This window comes from Bombina bombina, unplaced genomic scaffold (genome assembly GCF_027579735.1).
Source record: "Bombina bombina isolate aBomBom1 unplaced genomic scaffold, aBomBom1.pri scaffold_725, whole genome shotgun sequence".
Classification (NCBI taxonomy): Eukaryota; Metazoa; Chordata; class Amphibia; order Anura; family Bombinatoridae; genus Bombina; species Bombina bombina.
In genome coordinates this window covers 29,682-55,000 of record NW_026511303.1, presented here as the reverse complement: position 1 = coordinate 55,000, position 25,319 = coordinate 29,682, and the positions used below count along the sequence as shown (strand labels likewise).

Here is a 25,319-nt window from a genome sequence, read left to right as displayed (position 1 = left end):
GCATGCTAAGGCACTGTGGTTGAGCTCTGTAGCAACCCAAGGGTTGCAGGTTCGATCCCCGGCGAGGTCCACTCAGCCTTTCATCCTTCCGAGGTCGATAAAATGAGCAGCGCCTTGAGACCCTTACGGGTGATTAGCCGCGCTTTACAAGTACCCAATACATACATACCCCTTTCTGTTCTCTCTCATCTTTATCTCGGTCCACACTCCTCCTTTCTTTCTCTTATTGTTTCAACTACAATACTTCAGCTTCCTTTCTCCCTCCTACTTCCCCATCTCCCTCCTTTTCCTCTTTCCTAACCCCTCTCCCACATTCTGTGTTTTATGTCCCCTTACCCCCACTCCCCACCCCATTTTTCTCAGTTATCCATTTTTTTATCTTCCTCTTCATCCCTCTCCTATTTTCCCCCAGACCCTCTCCATACGCACTCATTCCTTCTTTCACAAACCCACATCCCCCTTTTTCTCACCTCCACAACCCTCCATTCCAATACACAGAAAATAATTTTCTGCTTGAAAATCCAGTGAGTGCCTGTCTTTTTGTTGGAATTACACTATATTTGCTGAAACCCTGGTAGTTGAAGGTAGACGTGAGAGTGTGCACCATTTGGGATTATTTATATGATATATGTATATATAGTCAGTACAGAGAACATTATTAAAAACATTATATACCTTTTATGTCTCATTTTACAGGCATGTAATGAATTTACAACACATGTGATGAATCTCCTGCGGGAACAGAGCCGAACGCGCCCCATCTCCCCCAAAGAGATCGAGAGGATGGTTGGAATCATCCACCGGAAGTTCAGCTCCATCCAGATGCAGCTGAAGCAGAGCACCTGTGAAGCAGTTATGATCCTCCGGTCAAGGTTTCTCGATGCCAGGTTGGTATTTTGCTTATCTTTTTGGTATACTTGGCATTTGTAGAAATAGAATCAGTAGACTGAGTCAAAGTTGGTTTGTGATTAACTTTTAACTGTTAATGGAACATTTAAATTTTAGTGGGTTTTCTGAGTGCATTGATAATCATTGGTGCAATTCCTTGTCTTGCACACAGTGATAAAGTCTATATAGATTTAGGAGAGTGATTCTGGTGGGTGCAGAGGAATAGTCTCAAAGTGCAAAATGCGTAGGTTAATAATATATAGGTGCAAGCTGCCTACAGGAAGAATTTCTGCCCTACTAGCTTTACAAAAGTGAATTATATATGTAAACGACTCTATATTTATTATATATTCTGCAATCTGAACAGATATATTCTTGTACTCTGAGAATTGTTTAATTATTCAGGATAAAATATGCTGAAAACATTTTAGCCTTCTCACAGTCTCTAGAGTCACACATTACTCTGCAAGTTGTCGCAATGCAAAGGGTTAACAATGCGAAAGTCAGTAGCAATGAGATCCTGGCCGCCGCGGGCAGGTAGTTTGCTGGATGCCTTATGGCACAGTAACCCTCAGGCCTGCACGTTTCACAGTTGTCCATAGGGAGGTAGTCTGAATCCTATAAAACATGCATAACTGGCTGAGTGTGATCTCCATCTGTGCTTTAAACCTACACATGACCGCGTCTGAGCGATAAGCAAAGCAGGCCTCGTGCAGTCTGTAAAGTATAATGTACCTATGTACAGAGCTTTAATATAACCATACACATAGGTCAGTCTACAATCAGTGACATTTACAAACATATTGTGTGTTGTGTACTGAGACATGGATCAGTCTATAAACTGTTATTTGACAAAATACAAAGCAGTCCTCAGTATTAATAACTTATACATGGATGACGCCATAAACTGTTTAATACTGATAGACAGTGCTGACTACTGACTGTGTGTTATATGTACTGTAGCGCTCACAGATGGACGAAACGATCATTCTACAAACTATTATACTGTTTGTCCAAGCAAACTACAGACTTTCTGTAATATGTACTGATACCTTAATCATTCCAAAAACTGTAATATTCCCTAACAAGTAGTTTGCAGGATGTTTATAATATGTTATGATGCAGGGATCAGACAATTAAACTTAGGCTGTCGATATTATATACTGATTTGGCAATCCGATTTTGTATTTGTGCAGATAGAATAAGCAAGCTACCAATGATCATTGTTATTATTTGCTGGTTCCTAAAGCAGGAACACGTACTGATATACAGAGCAGACTACCCAGCCTGTAATCGTTGTTGTCTGCTTTATTTATGTGCATGTAACAAAAGCTCAGGGTAAGAACTATTACATGAATCAGTTTATAGTCTGCACTAATTACTAATATCCATATTACATATCATCACCAACATGGTTTAACAACTATGCAGCTTGTTTAAGATGCAGGGCCAGATTAAAGTGGAGCACTAAATATTGCTTTGATGAAAGCGATATTTGTGCTCCACTGTGTAATACCAGCGCATGCTAATGTGCGCTGGTATTACAAGTTTTCAGCAATTGCGTTTGCATCACTGGAAAGCATTGCGCTCACGAGAGTGCGCTTCCATAGGCTTCTACGGGAGCCTCGTTCTGATGCCAAATTTAAATATATATGTACAGTATATGATTATATACATGAATCGGGTAGCAATAACCAACCACTTGCAATGGCTGATTAATTATCGCCCGCCCACAAACGGGCAAATTTGCCTGTTTGCGGGAGCACGGTAATTTAATTTATATGTGCTTGTTCAGCAGGACTGTACTAGTCATGGTGCAATCGCTTTCAGCTTACTATGGCCTAGATTACAAATGGAGCGATACATTTTTATCGCTCTTGAGTGATAACTGCGCTCAAGGTAATCCAATAACGCTCCCATGTTTGCTCTGGCATTCCAAGTTGAAAGTAACTTCTGGAGTTCAGGTATCATGAACACGCTAACTCCCTTTCCCCATAGACTATGGAGTACACAAAAAAAGACTTATTTTTTTGCTCTCGCACTAACCCAAAGCTGCACTAGACCAACTGCACTAAAGCCGAAGGTGCGTTAGGAATACATCAATTTCCTATGTTCTTCACCTAATACAAAATATTTTTATTTTTAAATATAAAATTATATATATATATATATATATATATATATATATATATATGTGTGTGTGTGTGTGTGTGTGTGTTTGTACATTCTTTTAAGTGAAGAACATAGGATTCTGAAGTATTTATATTTAAAACATTAAACCATATTGAAATTGATTACAAATAATATTGCATATTTTAAGGTATTTAACTGGGAAGGGTTCAAAAGTGCTCAAAAATCCCTCATCTGCGTTATCCGACATGAGTACTATAGCGTACACCATACTAACACTTGTGTGATAAATATTAAACAACTGCTTAAAATAAAATGGAAAAAATGCAAGCGTGCAATATACTGCGAACCAACAGTGCTGTCTATACCGCTTGCATGTTTGTGCTCCACTTGCAATCTAGGTCTTTATAGAGAATTTTTAGTTTAATGTCCCCTTTATTAAGAATTTTGATTTTATATATACTGTATATATAGATATATATTTATATATATTTTAGGAACTGCACTCTCACTAACCAAAAATGACAACAACCAGGGTGTCGGCAGTGGCGATAAATAGAAAGTATACAGACCGCGCTCGCTGGGTTTCAGAAAAACTTCAGTATTTCTTTATTCTGGTGACATTTCGCGGATAATCTCCCCTTCTGATTATTCAAGAAAGTTTTCTCTATTATCAAAAGTGCAAACAGCTTATAATTTAGCATTTCTAGTATAGAACAGTTTGTAGCGCCTGCTTTGTAAACCTTCGAGCTTTACTGATATTTGTAATTATTTCCGTTACAGGAGGAAAAGACGTAATTTCAGCAAGCAGGCTACAGAGATCTTAAATGAATATTTCTACTCCCACCTCAGCAACCCTTACCCAAGTGAAGAAGCCAAAGAAGAGCTGGCCAAGAAATGTAGCATCACAGTGTCGCAGGTGAGCAAAACACCGCCAGTCGCCGGGGGTGTAGAGTCCTTAAAGCTCTCCGCTCAGATGAGATTATATATAAAAGTACAATAAGGTCCTTCATAGCACTCTGCAATGGCAAATTTTACATTGAGAGCAGCTAAGGGGCGTTTGTAAGTGAAGAGACACATACCGTTACAAAATCTGTTTAAAATTTAGGAGCCAGTAAGAATATTTAGGAGCCCAACGAGCCCTGCGTTACAATAAATTGCTCAATAAAATAAGCACTTTAAAATTGTATTGAAAGTATAAAATCGTAATTAATGTACATATTAAAAATCATATTAATTAATAATGTGTTACCATTTGTATTAAATGTATGCATCAAAATTTGAATTTAAATTTCACACTTAGTGTACTATGTAATTTTAAAATATGAAGTTAAAATTGGCATAAATGGATAGGAAAGTCAAAATGAAATTTGCATGATTCAGATAGAGGATGTTATTTTAAGACACTTTTAAATTTACTTCTATTTTCAAAAGTACTTTGTTCTCTTGGTATCCCTTGTTGAAAAAGAATATGAACATATCCTACGCTAGTGGGAGCTAGCTGTTGATCGGTGCCTGCACACATTTCTCTCTTGTGATTGGCTGACTAGATGTGTTTAGCTAGCTGCCATTATTGCAGTGCTGTCCCTTTAGCAAATGATACCAAGGGAATGAAGCAGATTTGGTAATAGAAGTAAATTGGAAAGTTGTTTAAAATGATATGCGCTATCTGAATACTGAAAAAAAGGATTTCAAGTCCCTTTCATTAGCACAAAATCCAACCCATACTTTATTTTTCTAATGCAAAATAAGTATTTCCATCTTAATATGAGGAGAGTCCACTGCTTTATTCCTTACTTGTGGGAATACAGAACCTGGCCACCAGGAGGAAGCAAAGACACCCCAGCCAAAGGCTTAAATATCTCCCCCACTCCCCTCATCCCCCAGTAATTCTTTGCCTTTCGTCACAGGAGCATGGCAGAAAAGTGTAGGAAGATTCGGAGTAGTCTCTTATGGAGGGTAGTACTCTTCGCTATGGGACTGGAGTTTTAAGTAGTCTTGTAAGCCTCGCATTAACGAATATTAGGGTCTGGAGATGCAGGGAGAGTCTTTCTGCGAAACTATCCAGACTCGTATTAACAACTCCTAAGCAATCAGTGTTGCTTCTATCACTCAAGTCCATGTCAGGTGTGATGCTACAAGACTGTCAAACTTGAGAGGCTGTGTGTCTATTCCACGGCGATGATTCCAGTAAGATCATTTCATTTTATAACATTTGATAACGTATCAAGACAGGGTCACAGTGTGACTCCTTTATCTGTATGGAATCAAGGGCAAACCTGTCTTCAAGACCAGAAAAACAAGATGCTTTTCTAGGGTGCGTGAGGGATCTCTCCTCCCTAGAAGTGATTGTGCCAGTACCTCTAGCAGAAAGAGGTCTGGGTACTACTCAAAGCTTTTTGTGTTCCCAAAGAAGGAGGGTATGTTTCGCCCTGATTCAAGACCTAAAGTGCTTGAACAAGTTTCTGTCGGTACCATCGTTCAAGATGCACACGATAAGGTCGATTCTGCCCTTAGTACAAGAGGGACAGTTCATGACTATGATAGACTTGAAGGATGCTTACCTTCATGTGCAAATACACAAGGTCACTTCAAGTTCTTAAGATTCGCCTTTCTGGACCAACACTTCCAATTTGTGGCTCTCCCTTTTGGTCTGGCTACTGCCCCAAGAGTCTTTACGAAGGTTCTAGGGGCTCTGTTTGCGGTGGCGAGATCCAGGGGTATTGCAGTAGCTCCATACTTGGACGACATACTGGTCCAAGCTCCTTCTTGCCGGCTGACAGAAGACCATTCAAGAGCTCTGCTACTTCTTCTTCAATCTCATGGATGGAAGATAAACTTAGGAAAGAGTTCTCTGGTTCCCAGTACCAGAGTAGAATTCCTGGGCACGATAATGGATTCCATAGCCATGAAGCTAAAGCTTACAGACCAGAGATGTTACAAAATTACTTCCAATTGTCTTGCCCTCTAGACTTCCTTAAGGCCATCTGTGGCCCGGTGTATGGAGGCGATTGAGCTCATGGTATCCAGAATAGATATCATTCCATTCGCCAGATTCCACCTCAGACCTCTTCAGCTGTGCATGCTGAGGCAATGGAACGGCAATCACTCAGATCTATCCCAACAGATTTCTCTGGACAACGGGTCGAGAAAATCGCTCTCTTGGTGGCTCTGTCCAGATTGCCTGTCCCAGGGGACATCCTTCTTGAGACTATCCTGGGAGATATGTGACTACTAACGCAAGTCTATCAGGATGGGGAGCTGTTTGGGGTGCCAGGAAGGCACAGGGTCGATGGACTCGAGAGGAATCTCTTCTCCCGATCAACATTTTGGAACTTCGAGCGATCTTCAACGCTCCGAAGGCTTGGCCTCTTCTGGGTTTGTCCCAGTTTATCAGATTCCAATCAGACAACATTACCTCGGTGGCTTACATCAACCAAGGGGGGAACGAGAAGCTCCCTAGCCATGAGAGAAGTATCTCGGATTCTGGAATGGGTGGAGGCCCGAAGCTGCTCGCTGTCAGCGATCCACATTCCGGGTGTGGACAACTGGGAAGCGGACTTTCTCAGCAGACAATGATTTCATCCGGGGGAATGGTCTTTCCATCCCGAGGTGTTTGCAGAGATTTGCAACAGATGGGGGACGCCAGAGATTGATCTCATGGCGTCTAGACTCAATGCCAAGCTAACCAGATACGGGTTGAGGTCCAGGGATCCTCAGGCAGAACTGATAGATGCCTTAGCAGTGCTCTGGGGCTTCAACCTAGTTTACATGTTTCCACCGTTACCACTTCTCCCTCGGGTAGTGGCCCGCATCAAGCAGGAGCAAGCTTAGACTATTCTAATTGCTCCATCGTGGCCTCGAAGGATGTGGTTTGCGGACCTGGTGGAACAGGGTCCTTTTGTTCATCAAAATCTGGATTCTCTGAGGCTGACTGCGTGGAGATTGAACGCCTAGTCCTAGCCAAGCTAGTCACCAGCCGCATCTATCATAAGGTGTGGAGTACCTACTTATTCTGGTGTGAAGAACATGGATTCCCCTGGCATAAGGTTAAGGTATCCAGGATTCTTTCCTTTCTCCAGGACGGCTTGGAGAAAGGACTTGCCGCTAGTTCCTTAAAGGGACAGATTTCAGCGCTATCTGTGTTATTACACAAGAGGCTAGCTGAGCTTCCTGATATTCAGTCTTTTGTTCAGGCTCTGTCCAGAATCAGACCTGCGTTTAGACATTCCGCTGCTCCTTGGAGTTTAAATTTGGTTCTTAAGGTTGGTTTTGCAGAGGGCTCCGTTTGAGCCCATGCATTCGGTTGACATTAGGTTATAGTCTTGGAAGGTTCTTTTTCTGCTGGCTATTGCTTCGGCACGCAGAGTCTCTGAGATGGTGGCCTTGCAATGTAAGCTTCGTACTGGGTTGGGTTTCCTCCCTAAGGTGGTGTATGATCGCAACATCAATCAGGAGATCATGGTTCCTTCCTTGTGTCCTAATCCTTCTTCGTCGAAGGAACAATTACTTCATAATTTGGATGTGGTTCGAGCTTTGAAATTCAATCTTCAAGCTACGACGGATTTTAGACAGACTTCGGCTTTGTTTGTTGTTTATTCTGGGAAGCGCAGAGGGCAGAAGGCTTCTACCACTTCCCTATCATTTTGGTTGAGGAGCATTATCCACTTAGCTTATGAAACAGCGGGACATAAGCCTCCTCAGAGAATTACGGCTCATTCAACTAGAGCTGTGGCTTCTTGTTGGGCCTTTAAGAATGAGGCCTCTATGGAGCAGATTTGTAGGGCGGCTACCTGGTCCTCCTTACATACTTTTTCAAAGTTTTACAAATTTGATGTGTTTGCTTCAGCTGAAGCAGCTTTTGGGAGAAAGGTTTTGCAGGCTGTGGTGCCCTCAGAATAGGGTCCGCCTCCTTTTTTGCCTTCCCGTTTTTATTCAGTGTCCTCTAGAGCTTGGGTATATGTTTCCCACAAGTAAGGAATGAAGCCGTGGAATCTCCTCATATTAAGATGGAAAACATGAATTATGCTTACCTGATAATTTCATTTCCATCTGTATGAGAAGAGTACACGGCTACCGCCTGTTTTCTCTGTTGGGCGCACCTCAATTTTTGTTTGTTCTTCTGGCACCATTTATACCCTGATATTTCTCCTACTGTTCCTTGTTTCTTCGGCAGAATGACTGGGGGATGAGGGGAGTGGGGGAGGTATTTAAGCCTTTGGCTGGGGTGTCTTTGCCTCCTCTTGGTGGCCAGGTTCTGTATTACCACAAGTAAGGAATGAAGCCGTGGACTCTCCTCATACAGATGGAAATGAAATTATCAGGTAAGCTTAATTCATGTTTTTGCAGGCTTAGAGAATTAGCTAAACCGGGTCGTTCTTTGGTTGTGCCGAAGTTCTCTCTCAGGTCGCATTGTATTCTCTGAAGTTACAGCTGCATGTCTTACTGTTTTATCGTGTCAAATATATTTTATTATTATTGTTATTATTCTTTATTTGTAAAGCACCGACAGATTCCGCAGCGCTGTCCATGGGTACAAGGATAACAGTACAATACAGAAACAATACGATAAAAGACAAAATTTTACAGACAAATACAGGGGGAATTGAGGGCCCTATTCCCGTGGGAACTTACAATCTAGATGGGTAGGAGGATGGGAAACAGGAGGTGGAGACTGCAGAGGTGAGAATGATATTAGTGAGGAGATAGAGGGCAACTGTTAGTTAAGTGAAGTTAGTTTGTTAATAAGTCAGGTGATAAGCTTCCCTGAACAGAAAGGTCTTTAGGGAACGTTTAAAGGAGGAGAGGTTAGGGGCAAGTCTGACAGCTCGAAGAAGTGCGTTCCAGAGGGTTGGTGCCGCACAAGAGAAGTCCTGTAGTCTAGCATGAGAGGAGGTGATGGTAGAGGACGCAAAAAGCCTCTATATGCTTGTCTCAAAATACGGAATGAGCTTATTGCACTGATAGATATAGATATGTATGTGAAATTAGAAGTGAATACAAGTTAATGTATACTAAAAACAGTGGAATTTCGATTTGTATGTATTTTTTGTTATCAGCGCCAGGTATTTCCTGGGACATTCGGCAACTTGCCGAGACTTCCAGATTTAGCCCATTTCTTTATAGAACTGAGTGACATCTGCCTATTTGAGAGTTGATGTGATTTCACTCTGTGCCGGAGAGTTTTAGAGAATTTGGACAGTGGAGATAGTTACCATGTATCAAGGGTGAGCAGTAGACAGCCTTTATTGTCACAAGTGACTAGGAACGGTAATATCACAGATGACAGGACAGTTACAGGTGATCATAGGTGACAAGGATACATTTACAACATTGCACTTACCGAGTCTACTCTGTTGATAAAACTTCTACAATGACAAGATATATATGGTGTCTATACAATTATTTATATCACTCTCTGTAGCCCCTTGAGAGGGGGAGTTAATGGAATAGCAACTCATTAATTACATCTGATTCTAATCACTATAATTATGTGTAATTAATTCATTATAACTAATTAAAAATAATAAACCCCTTTGTGGCTTGTATTTAATTGGGTTAAGACAATAGAATTGTTTCTGCCTTTCATTAGAAGGATTGTTAAGCAAAGTAGTACAAACTGTGGCTGTGTGAAGTGTGACTGGCCGATATCAGTGACTGTCCCCTTGAGGTGTCACTGCCGCGGAGCACATTTGTGTAACTGCATAGTGACAGAGAGGAACAGTGATCAAAACTCACAAAGCCTTGGAATTTAATACCAATACAAAGCAAGGCGATGATGGATGACAGTGTTCAATTAAAGGATTTGCTAGGTTTATGTTAGTGATGAGAGCAGTCTGTGTTACTAGCATGCATTACATTTAGGGACGGTGTCACAAGGTTTGGGAATATATACATTTAAACACAAATAGCATGCAACATTGATAAAATAAACACAAATATGTTTTTCTGCATATAAGATACATATAAATGCCAAAAGTAATGGTAAAGTCACAATCATTTCTTCCGTGTGGATTGCCTTTATATCGGAATTCACTTGCAACTGGGCATGAATAGTTGCAGTGAAAGCTGATCGTTACAGTTAGCAGTGCTGCGTGGGATCACCCTGCAATAGAAATGCATATTATGGGGCGGTGCGGTTCCAACTAAGCTGTACATTTAGCCACCAATCAGCAAGCACTACCCAGGTGTTGAACCAAAGATAGGCCGTCTCGTAAGCTTACATTCCTTCTTTTTCAAATAAAGATAACAAGAGAACAGATAAATGTATAATATGAGCAAATTAGAAAGTTGCTTATAATTGCATGCTCTACCTAAATAATGAAAGAAAAAAATTGTGTTTTGCGTCCCTTTAATCAATATATTATTACAGCTAGCGCTGTTTTGGTACAGTGTTAGTTATATAACTAACTGTGGAGGTACAGAATAATTGAGTGTACTAGATGAGGAATAGAAGTACTGATAGTAATACCTTGTTGCAGTATCAAGGCTACATGAGGAGGAGGAGTGCTTTTAGTGTTATGTTACAGTGTCAGTGCTAGATGAGGAGGAGGAGTGCTGTTAGTGTTATGTTAAAGTGTCAGTGCTAGATGAGGAGGAGTGCTGTTAGTGTTATGTTACAGTGTCAGTGCTAGATGAGGATGGGTACTGTTAGTGTTATGTTACAGTGTCAGTGCTAGATGAGGAGGAGTGCTGTTAGTGTCATGTTACAGTGTCAGTGTTAGATGAGGAGGAGTGCTGTTAGTGTTATGTTACAGTGTCAGTGCTAGATGAGAAGGAGGAGTGCTGTTAGTGATATGTTGCAGTGTCAGTGCTAGGTGAGGAGGAGGAGTGATGTTACTGTTATGTTACAGTGTCAGTGCTAGATGAGGAGGAGTGCTGTTAGTGTTATGTTACAGTGTCAGTGTTAGATGAGGAGGAGGAGTGCTGTTAGTGTGATGTTACAGTGTCAGTGCTAGATGAGGAGGAGTGCTGTTAGTGTCATGTTACAGTGTCAGTGCTAGATGAGGAGGAGGAGTGCTGTTAGTGATATGTTGCAGTGTCAGTGCTAGATGAGGAGGAGTGTTGTTAGTGTTATGTTACAGTGTCAGTGCTAGATGAGGAGGAGGAGTGCTGTTAGTGATATGTTGCAGTGTCAGTGCTAGATGAGGAGGAGGAGTGATGTTACTGTCATGTTACAGTGTCAGGGCTAGATGAGAAGGAGTGCTGTTAGTGATATGTTGCAGTGTCAGTGCTAGATGAGGAGGAGTAGTGATGTTACTGTTATGTTACAGTGTCAGTGCTAGATGAGGAGGAGTGCTGTTAGTGTTATGTTACAGTGTCAGTGTTAGATGAGGAGGAGGAGTGCTGTTAGTGTTATGTTACAGTGTCAGTGCTAGATGAGGAGGAGTGCTGTTAGTGTTATGTTACAGTGTCAGTGTTAGATGAGGAGGAGTGCTGTTAGTGTGATGTTACAGTGTCAGTGCTAGATGAGGAGGAGTGCTGTTAGTGTCAGGTTACAGTGTCAGTGCTAGATGAGGAAGAGGAGTGCTGTTAGTGATATGTTGCAGTGTCAGTGCTAGATGAGGAGGAGGAGTGATGTTACTGTCATGTTACAGTGTCAGGGCTAGATGTGAAGGAGGAGTGCAGTTAGTGTTATGTTACAGTGTCAGTGTTAGATGAGGAGGAGGAGTGCTGTTAGTGTTATGTTACAGTGTCAGTGCTAGATGAGGAGGAGTGCTGTTAGTGTCATGTTACAGTGTCAGTGCTAGATGAGGAGTGCTGTTAGTGTTATGTTACAGTGTCAGTGCTAGATGAGGAGTGCTGTTAGTGTTATGTGTCAGTGCTAGATGAGGAGTGCTGTTAGTGTTATGTTACAGTGTCAGTGCTGGATGAGGAGGAGGAGTGCTGTTAGTGTTTTGTTACAGTGTCAGTGCTAGATGAGGATGAATACTGTTAGTGTTATGTTACAGTGTCAGTGTTAGATAAGGAGGAGGAGTGCTGTTAGTGTGATGTTACAGTGTCAGTGCTAGATGAGGAGGAGTGCTGTTAGTGTCATGTTACAGTGTCAGTGCTAGATGAGGAGGAGGAGTGCTGTTAGTTATATGTTGCAGTGTCAGTGCTAGATGAGGAGGAGGAGTGATGTTACTGTCATGTTACAGTGTCAGTGCTAGATGAGGAGGAGGGCTGTTAGTGTTATGTTACAGTGTCAGTGTTAGATGAGGAGGAGGAGTGCTGTTAGTGTTATGTTACAGTGTCAGTGCTAGATGAGGAGTGCTGTTAGTGTCATGTTCCAGTGTCAGTGCTAGATGAGGAGTGCTGTTAGTGTTATGTTACAGTGTCAGTGCTAGATGAGGAGTGCTGTTAGTGTTATGTGTCAGTGCTAGATGAGGAGTGCTGTTAGTGTTATGTTACAGTGTCAGTGCTGGATGAGGAGGAGTGCTGTTAGTGTTTTGTTACAGTGTCAGTGCTAGATGAGGATGAATACTGTTAGTGTTATGTTACGGTGTCAGTGTTAGATAAGGAGGAGGAGTGCTGTTAGTGTTATGTTGCAGTGTCAGTACTAGGTGAGGAGGAGGAATGCTGTTAGTGTTATGTTACAGTGTGCTAGATGAGGAGGAGGAGTGTTGTTAGTGTTATGTTACAGTGTCAGTGCTAGATGAGGAGGAGGAATGCTGTTAGTGTTATGTTACAGTATCAGTACTAGATGAGGAGTAGTGCTGTTAGTGTTATGTTACATTGTCAGTGCTAGATGAGGATGAGTGCTCTTAGTGTTATGTTACAGTGTCCATACTAGATGAGGAGGAGGAGTGCTGTTAGTGTTATGTTACAGTGTCAGTGTTAGATGAGGAGGAGTGCTGTTACTGTCATGTTACAGTGTCAGGGCTAGATGAGAAGGAGGAGTGCTGTTAGCGTTATGTTACAGTGTCAGTGCTAGATGAGGAGGAGAAGTGTTGTTAGTGTTATGTTACAGTGTCAATGCTAGATGAGGAGGAGGAGTGCTTTTAGTGTTATGTTACAGTGTCCATACTAGATGAGGAGGAGGAGTGCTGTTAGTGTTATGTTACAGTGTCAGTGCTAGATGAGGAGGAGAAGTGTTGTTAGTGTTATGTTACAGTGTCAATGCTAGATGAGGAGGAGGAGGAGTGCTGTTAGTGTTATGTTACAGTGTCCATACTAGATGAGGAGTAGGAGTGCTGTTAGTGTTATGTTACAGTGTCAGTGCTAGATGAGGAGGAGGAGGAGTGCTGTTAGTGTTATGTTACAGTATCAGTACTAGATGACGAGGAGGAGTGCTGTTAGTGTTATTTTAAATTTTCAGTGCTAGACGAGGATAAGTGCTCTTAGTGTTATGTTACAGTGTCCATGCTAGATGAGGAGGAGGAGTGCTGTTAGTGTCATGTTACAGTGTCAGTGCTAGATGAGGAGGAGTGCTGTTAGTGTTATGTTACAATATCAGTACTAGATGAGGAGTGCTCTTAGTGTTATGTTACAGTATCAGCACTAGATGAGGAGAAGGATTGCTGTTAGTGATATGTTACAGTGTCAGTGCTAGATGAGGAGGGCTGTTAGTGATATGTTACAGTGTCAGTGCTAGATGAGGAGGAGTGCTGTTAGTGTTATGTTACACTATCAGTACTAGATGAGGAGTGCTCTTAGTGTTATATTACAGTATCAGTACTAGATGAGGAGAAGGATTGCTGTTAGTGATATGTTACAGTGTCAGTGCTAGATGAGGAGGAGGAGGAGTGCTGTTAGTGTTATGTTACAGTGTCAGCGCTAGATGAGGAGGAGTGTTGTTAGTGTTATGTTACAATATCAGTACTAGATGAGGAGTGCTCTTAGTGTTATGTTACAGTATCAGTACTAGATGAGGAGTGCTCTTAGTGTTATGTTACAGTATCAGTACTAGATGAGGAGTGCTGTTAGTGTTATGTTACAGTGTCAGTGCTAGAGGAGGAGGAGTGCTGTTAGTGTTATGTTACATTATCAGTACTAGATGAGGAGTGCTGTTAGTGTTATGTTACAGTATCAGTACTAGATGAGGAGGAGGAGTGCTGTTAGTGTAATGTTACAGTGTCAGCGCTAGATGAGGAAGAGGAGTGTTGTTAGTGTTATGTTACAGTGTCAGTACTAGATGAGGAGTGCAGTTAGTTTTATGTTACAGTGTCAGTGCTAGGTGAGGAAGAGGAGTGCTATAAGTGTCATGTTACAGTGTCTGTGCTAGATGAGGAGGAGGAGTGCTATTAGTGTTATGTTATAGTGTCAGGGCTAGATGAGGAGTGCTGTTAGTGTTATGTTACAGTGTCAGTGTTAGATCAGGAGGAGGAGTGCTGTTAGTGTCATGTTACAGAGTCAGTGCTAGATGAGGAGGAGTGCTGTTAGTGTCATGTTACAGAGTCAGTGCTAGATGAGGAGGAGTGCTGTTAGTGTCGTGTTACAATGTTAGTGCTAGATGGGGAGGAGTGCTGTTAGTGTTATGTTATAGTGCCAGTGCTAGAGGAGGAGTGCTGTTAGTGTAATGTTACAGTATCAGTGCTAGATGAGGAGGAGGAATGTTGTTAGTGTTATGTTACAGTGTCCATGCTAGATGAGGAGGAGGAGTGCTATTAGTGTTATGTTACAGTGTCAGTGCTAGATGAGGAGGAGGAGGGCTGTTAGTGTCATGTTACAGTGTCAGTGCTAGATGAGGAGGAGTGCTGTTAGTGTTATGTTACAGTGTCAGTGCTAGATGAGGAGGAGGAGTGCTATTAGTGTTATGTTACAGTGTCAGTGCTAGATGAGGAGGAGGAGGGCTGTTAGTGTCATGTTACAGTGTCCATGCTAGATGAGGAGGAGTGCTATTAGTGTTATGTTACAGTGTCAGTGCTAGATGAGGAGGAGGAGGGCTGTTAGTGTCATGTTACAGTGTCCATGCTAGATGAGGAGGAGGAGTGCTATTAGTGTTATGTTACAGTGTCAGTGCTAGATGAGGAGGAGGAGGGCTGTTAGTGTCATGTTACAGTGTCCATGCTAGATGAGGAGGAGGAGTGCTATTAGTGTTATGTTACAGTGTCAGTGCTAGATGAGGAGGAGGAGGGCTGTTAGTGTCATGTTACAGTGTCAGTGCTAGATGAGGAGGAGGAGTGCTGTTAGTGTCATGTTACAGTGTCAGTGCTAGATGAGGAGGAGGAGTGCTGTTAGTGTCATGTTACAGTGTCCATGCTAGATGAGGAGGAGGAGGAGTGCTATTAGTGTTATGTTACAGTGTCAGTGCTAGATGAGGAGGAGGAGGGCTGTTAGTGTCATGTTACAGTGTCAGTGCTAGATGAGGAGGAAGAGTGTTGTTGTATTTGTCATTGTATTATATAGATTAAAGTGAAAGTAAAAACGTTGAGATTTTTATATAAAGTGTTTAATTAATTGAGATTAATGCAGCTGTTGACTCCTCAATGCCAACCCTGCTACATATCAGTCCCTAATTGGAATCAGCTGATAACAACTGTAAAACAATATACTACTACATTAAAAAAAAAACTCCACATGAGGCAATTTGTGGTGGAGTTTAGTTGCTTAAAAAAATGATTGCAGCATACAAGATGTTAAAGGGATAGTGTAGTCAAAATTAAACTTTCATGACTCACATAGAGCAGCAATTTTAAGCAACTTTCTAATTGACTCCTATTATCAGCTTTTCTTTGTTCTCTTGTTCTCTTTATTTGAAAAAGGAAGAATATTAGCTTGCCCATTTTGGGTTCTGCACCTGGGTAGCGCTTTATGATTGGTGTCTAAATGTAGCAACCAATCAGCAAGCGCTACCCAGTTGCTGAACCAAAAATGGGCCGGCTCCTAAGCTTAAATTCAAATAAAGATAAACAAGAGAACAAAGAAAAATAGATAATAGGAGTCAATCAGAAAGTTGCTTAAAATTGCTGCTCTGAGTCATGAGCGTTTAATTTTGACTAGACTATCCCTTTAATTTGTTTTTAAAAAAATCTTCCCTCTTGGCTTATACGTTGTTGTTTAGTAGCAGAATTGTCATGTGATTACAAGGATTTTACTGTCTCTTCACGCTGTTACACAACACATGCTTGGTGCAATAGAATTTAACCCTTTAGGGATGAGTATACCAGCACTAAGGAGCAAGTTGCAGGGTCATCAGTGTGCCGGTTGGGTATAGGACAATGTAACGTAGCAAGCAGAGGGGTGCATGGTTATTTATTGTTCTGTTAATGCTGAACACAGCTTGATAAAGAAGACAAACACCGCTCTTGTTTAAAGAGACATGAAACCCAACATTTTTCTTTCATGATTTAAGTAGAACATAACATTTTAAACAACTTTCCAATTTATTTCTATTATTAAATTTGCTTCATTCTCTTGGTATCATTTGTTGAAGGAGCAGCAATGCACTACTGGTTGCTAACTGAACACATGAGTGAGCCAATGGCAATCGGTATATTTATGCAGCCACCAACCAGCAGCTAGAACCTAGGTTCTTTGTTGCTCCTGAGCTTACCTAGATAAACCTTTCAGCAAAGGATATGAAGAGAAGGAAGCAAATTAAATAATAGAAGTAAAATGGTATGTGCTGTCTAAATCATGAATGTCTAATTATGACTTTACTGCCCCTTTAATGAATCTGCAATGAAACAGTATCCATGCTTTAGTGAGAGATGGAGAGGACTCATCTTTATTTCCTGGTGTTTTCAGCGTATAAGTGACACCGGCTTCCTGCTTAGATTTAGGTTGTGCTCTGTGAGTAGAAAGAGGCAGACTCCACACTAACCGGCTGCAAGTCTACGTAACAAGAGGACCTGATACCAGAACATGATCATTAGTGTATTCAGGAAACATACCGAGGTCCAAAATAAATCCAGAACAAGGGCGTGTGAGCTGTAATTAAAGGGATAGAAAGGTCAAAAAGGAAATGTGCTATTACTGGTTTTCATTGGCATACGCACATATCCCGTGAGTGCTCGTTCACCAGTATTCAATCACAATGATTGCTCAGAGAGGTGGCTGTGGTTTGTATTGCTTCTGAAGTTGTAAGAAACTGCTGAGTGCTGACCCTCTGAAAAGGTGTTTGAATACTATTTCACAGCATATGTACATATGCCACTGAGAACCAATTATGACTTTCATTAGAAGCATGAATGTATATTGCAAATATGCTTCTATTTCAAATTGAAACGCTTCTATGCACATTTCATTTCTGACCTTTCTATCCCTTTAATTGCACTATACTCTGCTCTGTTCCTGATACCCCCCATCACATTTAGCTATATCTCCAACACTAATCTGAACCTCTCACCTTTACGTTTTAGATTAGATTCTACATTGCCCTTATTTATCACTTCTGTCTCCCTGTTTCCCAGGACCAGATAATATTTATAATCTAAAGTAACAAAAAAGATTGACCCATCTGTCCCATAAAGGTAAAGTCACACTCCAGAGCTGCAAGTGTTGCATCTTCTAAACAGGAAACCGCCAGTAATTGGTTGCTGCATGCAGCTGCCACTTCTGATTGGCTTTCCAGGAGTCACAAGCACTGCAGCGCCCAAGCTGGATTTTACTTATGTGTTTAGTTATCACAGTTAACTAGGATCAGTAATATGATCTCATTATTTCTGCATAAGAATGTTCAGTATCTTCTTATGATCAGGTGAAGCTCTACATATGGCCTGCTGTTGTCCAGACCTGTATCAGATCCAATTGCTCCATCACTTTCAGATCCTTGCTCTCCTGTCTTTCTCTAGATCATAATCACACATCTATCCCCATCGAAAATAAGTACCTCCAATAAACTCTCTCCTCAGGTTAGACTCACCTAGTCTACCTATCACACTTACTTTTCCCCTATCTCCCAGATCAGATTCCCTGGAGTCAAATTTCATTTGAGGGACACAGGAGAAGCTGGTCCACCAGTACAGTGAATGAAACGGCAAAGTATTCCCTTGAGACTGTACCAGAAATCAAGCTATGTCCAGTTCCTTACACCTGACAGATTTTTAATCAAGACAATTCACATCACCTCATACCTGACAGATTTTGACATTTTAGGAGAGAGAGACATATCACATGTAGCTCGTTATCTGAGTTCCATAACTTCTAATTAATGGTTCTAAATTAGTTTTTTAAAAAGATAGTTTATACTCATTTTTGTCATTAAAATCCACAAAAATAATAGGGGAGAAAAATGCTTTAATTTGCTGCATTGTTCTTTGCATTGTGTTTGGGAATTTCCCTGAACCTATATAACCAGTTCCTCTTATCAGCTGGTCTTTTTCATGCAGGTTAAACATAACGTATGAGCCATTCGCTTTTCAGTGCTTCCAATTAAACCTCGCTCGTTAGTTTAACCTCAAGGTAATGCCATCAAACAATGCTTGTCAGGGATACACTGCCCACAGAGGCAGTCATTAATTTTAATTGCCTTGATATTAAAGATTAAGAAGCATCGGAGATGCAGGGACGGAATCCTATCCCATATCTAGAAGATCCTATACCCGAGGCCTCTCGAGGCAGCAAGCGATATTAAAATGCGAAGGGGGAGGGTGGAATGGAGTCTTCATTAGACATGGCTATTGTTGAGACCACTGAATTCTTCCTCCTCTGCACACGCCAGAGATCTCCCTGCTTTACAAGCTGTTAATAAAGCAAGTAATCTGTTTTTTTTTTGTTTTTTTTTAAACAACACAATAATTATCTACCCGCCTTCATTAATATATTATTACCTCGCTGGTTGGCAGGTTAATGGTAGGCTGAAAATATAAAATGCATCCAAGTTTCATCCAGGGACAAAGCAATGAATAAACTCTGATATCTGCAGGTCACAGTATATGTGATATGGGGGCTTGGGTATTGACACAGTTGCCCCCAGCTTCTAACACATCACTACAACAAACTGCCCCTTGAGACTCGAGGTTAGTCTTACTGATCTTTAACAAAGCTGGAGCTGACCCTGAAAGACAAAGGATGGGAATATACAAGCCAGAATATATATTTGTTTTAGCTTCCAGGCTTTATAAAAGGGTCTCCTAACATACCTTATTTATAACAATCAGTTCACCTTTGCAGGCTTTTGGCAATAAAGGGGGCAGGCTGTAATTGTTTTGTGATTTTGCACTAGTTTTTGAGGCATTTATGGAGGTAGGAGAATGCAAATATAAACAGAAGAATTTAGCACAGAACAGGAGTCAGTTATGGAAGGGAGAGCGTAAGGCGGTTATGGAAGGTGAGGGGGCTTTATTAAATGGAGTGATTAGGGAAGGAGAGAGTGTGATGGTTGTTTAGGGAAGATTAGGGAAGTATCAGAAAAAAAATGGCTATGGAGTGCAGGAAAATCGGCAAGCAGGAGAGGAGGTTGTAGTGTAAGAGGAAAATAGGGAGGGAGAGAGGAAACTAGGGAGGGGCATTTATTGGAGCTAAAGAAATGAAGAATGTGGGGGCAGTTATGGGGGAAGCAAAAGCATAAGATGGGAGACAGTTGGGAGGAGGCATATATTTGGACAGAGAAAAGCAGGGTAGGGGTAGTTATTGGGGTAGATGACAAGGGGGAGGGGGCATTTATTGGGGCTTAAAAAAGTAAGGAGGAACAGATAAAATTAGGGACAGTTATCAGTCAAAGGAAAGTAGAGGGGCAGTTATTGTCACAGAAAATGTAGAGAGCGGCAGAGGAAATTAGGCACAGTTATGGAAGTATGGGGAAGTTAATGGGTAGAGGAAAGTATGAATGGGGCAGAAGAAAGTAGAGGTGGTTATGAGGACAGAGGAAAGTAAGGAGAGGGAGCAGCTAAGGGGGGAGCCGAAAGCATGAGATGGGAGGCAGTAATTGGGTAAGAGGAAAAGCAGGCAGATATGGGCATTTATGGGGCAGAGGAAAGTATGGAGAGCACGTAGTGGAACAGAGGGAACTAGGGAGTGGTAGGCAGTTATAGGTTAGCTAAAAGCATGGGATGGGTGGCATTAGTGGTGGAAGAGATGAAGAGTGTTTGATGGGGGATGTGAAAGCAGGAAGGTGGGCGGTTATAGGAAATGAGGAAAGTAGGTAGGTAGAGGTAGTTACAGGAATGAAAAAAGCATTGACAGGATGACAAATACAAGGGTAGAGGACCACAGAGAGGGAAGATGATTATGAAGGTAGGGAATACAGGTAGAGTTGCCAGGTTTCCAGTATTTTCTTTGCAGAAATACTGGACACTTAAATGTTCAGTTTTTTTAAAAAAACCATGAGTGTTAAATGTATAATGCCCCCTATGACTTAATGCATTAACCATATGGAGCAGATAAAAGTGAGGGGCAGTCAAGGAGGTCAAGTCTCTGCTGTTTATGTGTTACTGGCAACCAAAGGGATAGAATTATTGACTTCTATGTTACTGGCAGCCATGGGGTAGAATGAATGCCTAGTTGTGAAAAATAGTAGGATTAAGACTGAGGCCTAAGGTAGAGCTAGTCACCTACAGATTGTCCAGTATTCTTATGGAAGACAGCTGGCAACCCTAAACGGGGGAGATGATTATAAAGGTAGCGGGATGCAGGGAGGGAAGATGATGATTATGGAGGGAGGGGAGATGATTATGGAAGAAAAGGAACTCAGGAAGGAGAGATGATTATGGAGGAAGAAGAACGCAGAGAGGGTAGATGATTAGTAATGAAGATGAACGCAGGGAGGGTAGATGATTAGTAATGAAGAGTCACACAGGGAGGGTAGATGTTTATGGAGGAAGAGGAATGCAGGGAGGGGAGATAAGGAAGGTAGGGGAATGGAGGGAGGGGAGATGATTATGGAGAAAGAGGAATGCAGGGAGGGGAATGGAGGGAGGGGGGATGATTATGAAGGAAGAAGAACGGGAGATGATTATGGAGGAAGAAGAAAGCAGAGAGGGGAAAAGATTATGGATGATGAGAAAAGCAGGGAGGTGAGAGTAAGGGCAAAAGGGAAGAGTGGGAACTTATGCAGGGAGGAAAGATCAGTGGTCATATGATTAAAGAGACAGTCAAGTCCAAAATAAACGTTCATGATTCAGATAGGGCATGTCATTTTAAACAACTTTCCAATTTACTTTTATTACCAATTTTGCTTTGTTCTCTTGGTATTCTTAGTTAAAAGCTAAAGCTAGGAGGTTCATATGCTAATTTCTTAGACCTTGAAGGCCACCTCTAATCTAAATGCATTTTGATAGTTTTTCACCACTAGAGGGCATTAGTTCACGTGTTTCATATACTGTAGATAACATTGAACTCATGCACGTGAATTTACCATGGAGACAGCTCTGATTGGCTAAAATGCAAGTCTGTCAAAAGAACTGAAATAAGGGGGCAATCTGCTGAGGCTTAGATACAAGGTAAAACGTGTATAATTATAACTGTGTTAGTTATGCAAAACTGGGGAATTGGTAATTAAGGGATTATCTTTTAAAGCAACAAAAATTCTGGTGTTGACTGTCCCTTTAAGGAGGGAGGAGGAGAAGGGAGCATGAGGAGGTTATGAAGTGAGGGGAGAGTGGGAGGATTTATATAAGAGATTTGAGAAGAGGTTAATGCTCTTGTCTATGTCCCTGTCCTCTTCCTGCGTACCCATTTGTAGTGTAGTGACAAGGGCTGTCCTATGAGTCTGTTCAACTGAAGTCATGCTTTTAATAGGCCCAGAAGATGATAATGATCCTTAAATGTCATTTATTTTCTAGTTTAGGGAAATAAAGGGCTATTATATGCCTTAAATTAGGCAGTACAGGTAGTATTTTGCTTGTGCCAGATCATAGAAGGTCTTCAGGGGTTCTCCACTCAGGAAGAGCATGAGTAAGTTAGCTCACTTAACTGCTGTTCAGCCTTTCCGAAATCCTGTGGGCACATTAAAAAGACTTGTGCGCTGGATTAGAAAAAGGACAGTTGTGAGGTATCTGCGGTTAAAGACCATAAGGTACTCTTCAAAATCATCTTCTGCTTTCTTGAATTATTCAAAAGACCAATCAAGACAAGTAGAAAGCAATCCTTCTAGCTCCACGCTAACAAACTATTGGTTAGTTTCCCATTCCTCTGCCTGAAATTTCATTTAATTACTAAGATCTGAGAGTGCTAGAACTTGGTTACTGAATTCTTCATCCTGGAGAGTAGGAGGTTTTCTGAGTAGGTCATTTTCATCGTGCTGCAGACTCACAAACTTGTTACAGGCGGAACTTTTCTCAGACTCTGTTCATTTTTTGCTAATTGGTGTAAAAAAGAGGCTTCTTCACTGGGCGTTCTTATCTGTTGCTTATATTATAGAATTTCTCTAGAATTGGCTTAGACATGATGAGACTAGGCTTTGTCTCCATAAAAATGTAGGCCTCTGTTCTTCTAGTTTTGCTTTAGACTGCTAGGAATATCCTACCCAACTGTAAACAGCTTGAAACTATATACCCACCAGTTAAGATTTGTATATGTAGGTACAAATCTAGTTTTGTTTTTTGTGCATACTGCTTTAAACGTGCATGCACAAACCTTCTGTATATATTTGTACACTTTTATATATACACAACAGAAAATGTTTGGGTTTCATATTCCTTTAAGGGATAAGAAACCCTTTCACGATTCAGATAGAGCATACAATATAAACACCTTTCCAATGTGCTTCTATTATATATGTTGCTTTGTTCTTTTACTGTCCTTTGTTGAAAAGCATACTTAGGTATGCTCAGGAGCAGCAAATCATTACTGGGAGCTAGCTGCTGATTGGTGTCTGCACATATATGTCTCGTTATTGGCTCAGCTAGCTCCCAGTAGTGCATTGTTGCTCCTTCAACAAAGGATACCACGAGAACAAAGCAAAATTGATCATAGAAATAAATTGGAAAGTTGTTTAAAATGATATTTTGAGCTTCATATGAAAGAACGTACTAACAGGAAGGGAGTATCTCTCATTAAATACATCTACACCATAAAAACATTTAGAAACGTTTAGTATTGAAATGAACATACGATGCTGAATTATTTCTTTAAAGCGCCTCTGTTTTTCTGTTTACAGGTATCAAACTGGTTTGGAAATAAGCGAATCAGATACAAGAAAAACATCGGTAAGTTCCAGGAGGAAGCAAACCTGTACGCAGCTAAGACCGCAGTCAATGCAGCACACGCCGTAGCAGCTGCCGTCCAAAATAATCAGACAAGCTCCCCCACAACACCAAATTCCGGTGAGTTTGGCACGGTCTTAGAAGAGAAAAAAAATGCCCACCTATGTTTTTTTTTTTTTTTTTTACATTAAAGGGACATAAACCCCCAAATTTTTATTACACAATTCAGACAGGGAATACAATTTTAAACAACTTTCTAATTTACTTCTATTATCAAATGATCTTTATTTTCATGGTACCGTACGCTAAAAAGCAGGGAGGTAAGCCCAGGAGAGTGCACGTGTCTGCAGCACTATATGGCAGCAGATTTGCAAGAGCACTAGATGGCAGCAGATTTGCAAGAGCACTAGATGGCAGCAGATTTGCAAGAGCACTAGATGGCAGCAGATTTGCAAGAGCACTAGATGGCAGCACTATTTCCTGCCATATAGTGCTGCAGACTCCTACCTAGGCATCTCCTAAACAAAGAACAACATGAGAACAAAGCAAATTTGATAATAGAAGTAAATTGGGGAAAAAAATGGTATGCTCTGTCTGAATCACAAAAGAAAATGTTTAGTTTCATATCCCTTTAATGAACATATAAATATAATGAGAAATTATACAGAAGTTAGACATTAAAAAAGGAAATTATACAGAAGTGAAGCCGTTAAAAAATAGCAGAAAGATAACCAGGTAGGTCACGGATAGATAATAACAATCCAATATTCTTTCCTAAGTCCTAAAGCACAAGAATGATTATTTTCTCACTATATGTTCCGGCACGTGGCAGCTGATAACTACAAGGTTATTGTCTAAATTAGGAGATAGAATTGATACAAAGTAACGCACCTTGCTCTCCTCCTTTATTAAAACACTCTCATTATTCTTCCATCCTCTTCTTATAGAGAGGTGATGTTACTCTGCTTTATGATATTTACTGTATTTTCTTCCTAATGGGAAAGAGTCCACAGGCGCATTCATTACTTGTGGGAAATAAGAACCTGGAAACCAGGAGGAGGCAAAGACCCACCAGCCAAAGGCTTAAATACTCCTCCCACTTCCCCTATCCCCCAGTTATTCTTTGCCTTTCGTCCCAGGAGATTGGCAGAGAAGTTTTTATTTTAGATTATTGTACTTTATTTATTTTTACATATGTCTCTTATGGAGGGTGCTACCCTTCGACATGGGACGGGAGTTTTACGTAGTCCAGTCAGTCTCTCCTGGAGGGCCGGGGGAAAGTTAGAGTCCGGAGATGAGGTGGGAGCTTCCCCTGCGACACCATCCCGACTCGTATTAACAGCTCCTTCAGCACTTGGCGTTGCCGAATTTCATTTCGCTACCTGCTGTTTTCTCTCAAGTCCATGACGGAGGCGATGCTACTATTCATCACACTTGAAGGGCCTTGTTCCTGTTCCACGGCGTAGAGTCCGGTAAGATTGTTTCATTTTATTACATTGACTGTAATGTGATTTATTGTGACAGCTAAGTATGGGTCGTAATGAGGCACCTTCTGTACCGATCTGGGAATCAAGGGCTAATTTCCTCCTTAGGGGGATTTGTGAACGGGGAGGGGTCTTTAATCATGTTTCTTATGTGATTCAACCTGCCTTGTATAGTGGGTATGGGCTCTGTGGCCAAGACATCTAGTGTTAATCTATGTTGAGCATAGTGGCTTGTTTTATGGGCTTGCAGACCGCAAGGCCTGGTATTACACTTTCGGGTGTAAACCTATTTTTGTTTTCAGACTTGCTTAACTTTCTATGTGGGCCTAGTTGCCGCCCTCGGCCGAGGACCGTACTTTGGCCCCGTTGTCACAAGTCTACCAGTCGTGTCTCTTGTGCCTGCGTAGTATGCCAGTTCCCTCGGGCTCTGGGGACCTTGGGCCTGCTGAGCCATTGGCCTCTGGGGGCTCTGTTCCTCACGTGGCGCCTTCCCAAATGCACCCTTCTTCTACTCTTGCAGATGACCCTGAGGTTGAAGTCTCCTCCGCGCAGGGTGGATTGTTTCCCCCGGATATGGCGGGGCATTTTCGTTTTAATATCTTGATGGCGCTTATTCGCCTGCAGGACCCCAAGGTTTCCTCGCAGTTGTGTTCCTGCCCACCTATCCCAGGTGTTCAGACCGTAGGTGGCACTATGATATTTCCCCCAGGGGTGATTGTTCCCCCATGTTGTTCTTTTTTTTATAGGATTGTGCGGCTGCGTGTCCTACTACGTCGCCTTTTTGACCTATTGGGGGATCCTTTCCTTT

At 41.5% G+C, this 25,319-nt stretch overlaps 1 protein-coding gene across 1 annotated transcript in view; it reads left to right on the top strand.

Annotated features, from left to right (window-relative positions):
• LOC128643694 (pre-B-cell leukemia transcription factor 3-like) overlaps positions 1-25,319 on the top strand; it is a 62,572-nt gene that overhangs the window by 25,704 nt on the left and 11,549 nt on the right. Inside the window, exons 2-4 of the mRNA XM_053696525.1 lie at positions 697-887; positions 3,802-3,937; positions 22,982-23,147. Coding sequence (XP_053552500.1) covers positions 697-887; positions 3,802-3,937; positions 22,982-23,147 — 493 coding nt within the window. The remainder of the gene's footprint in view (positions 1-696; positions 888-3,801; positions 3,938-22,981; positions 23,148-25,319) is intronic.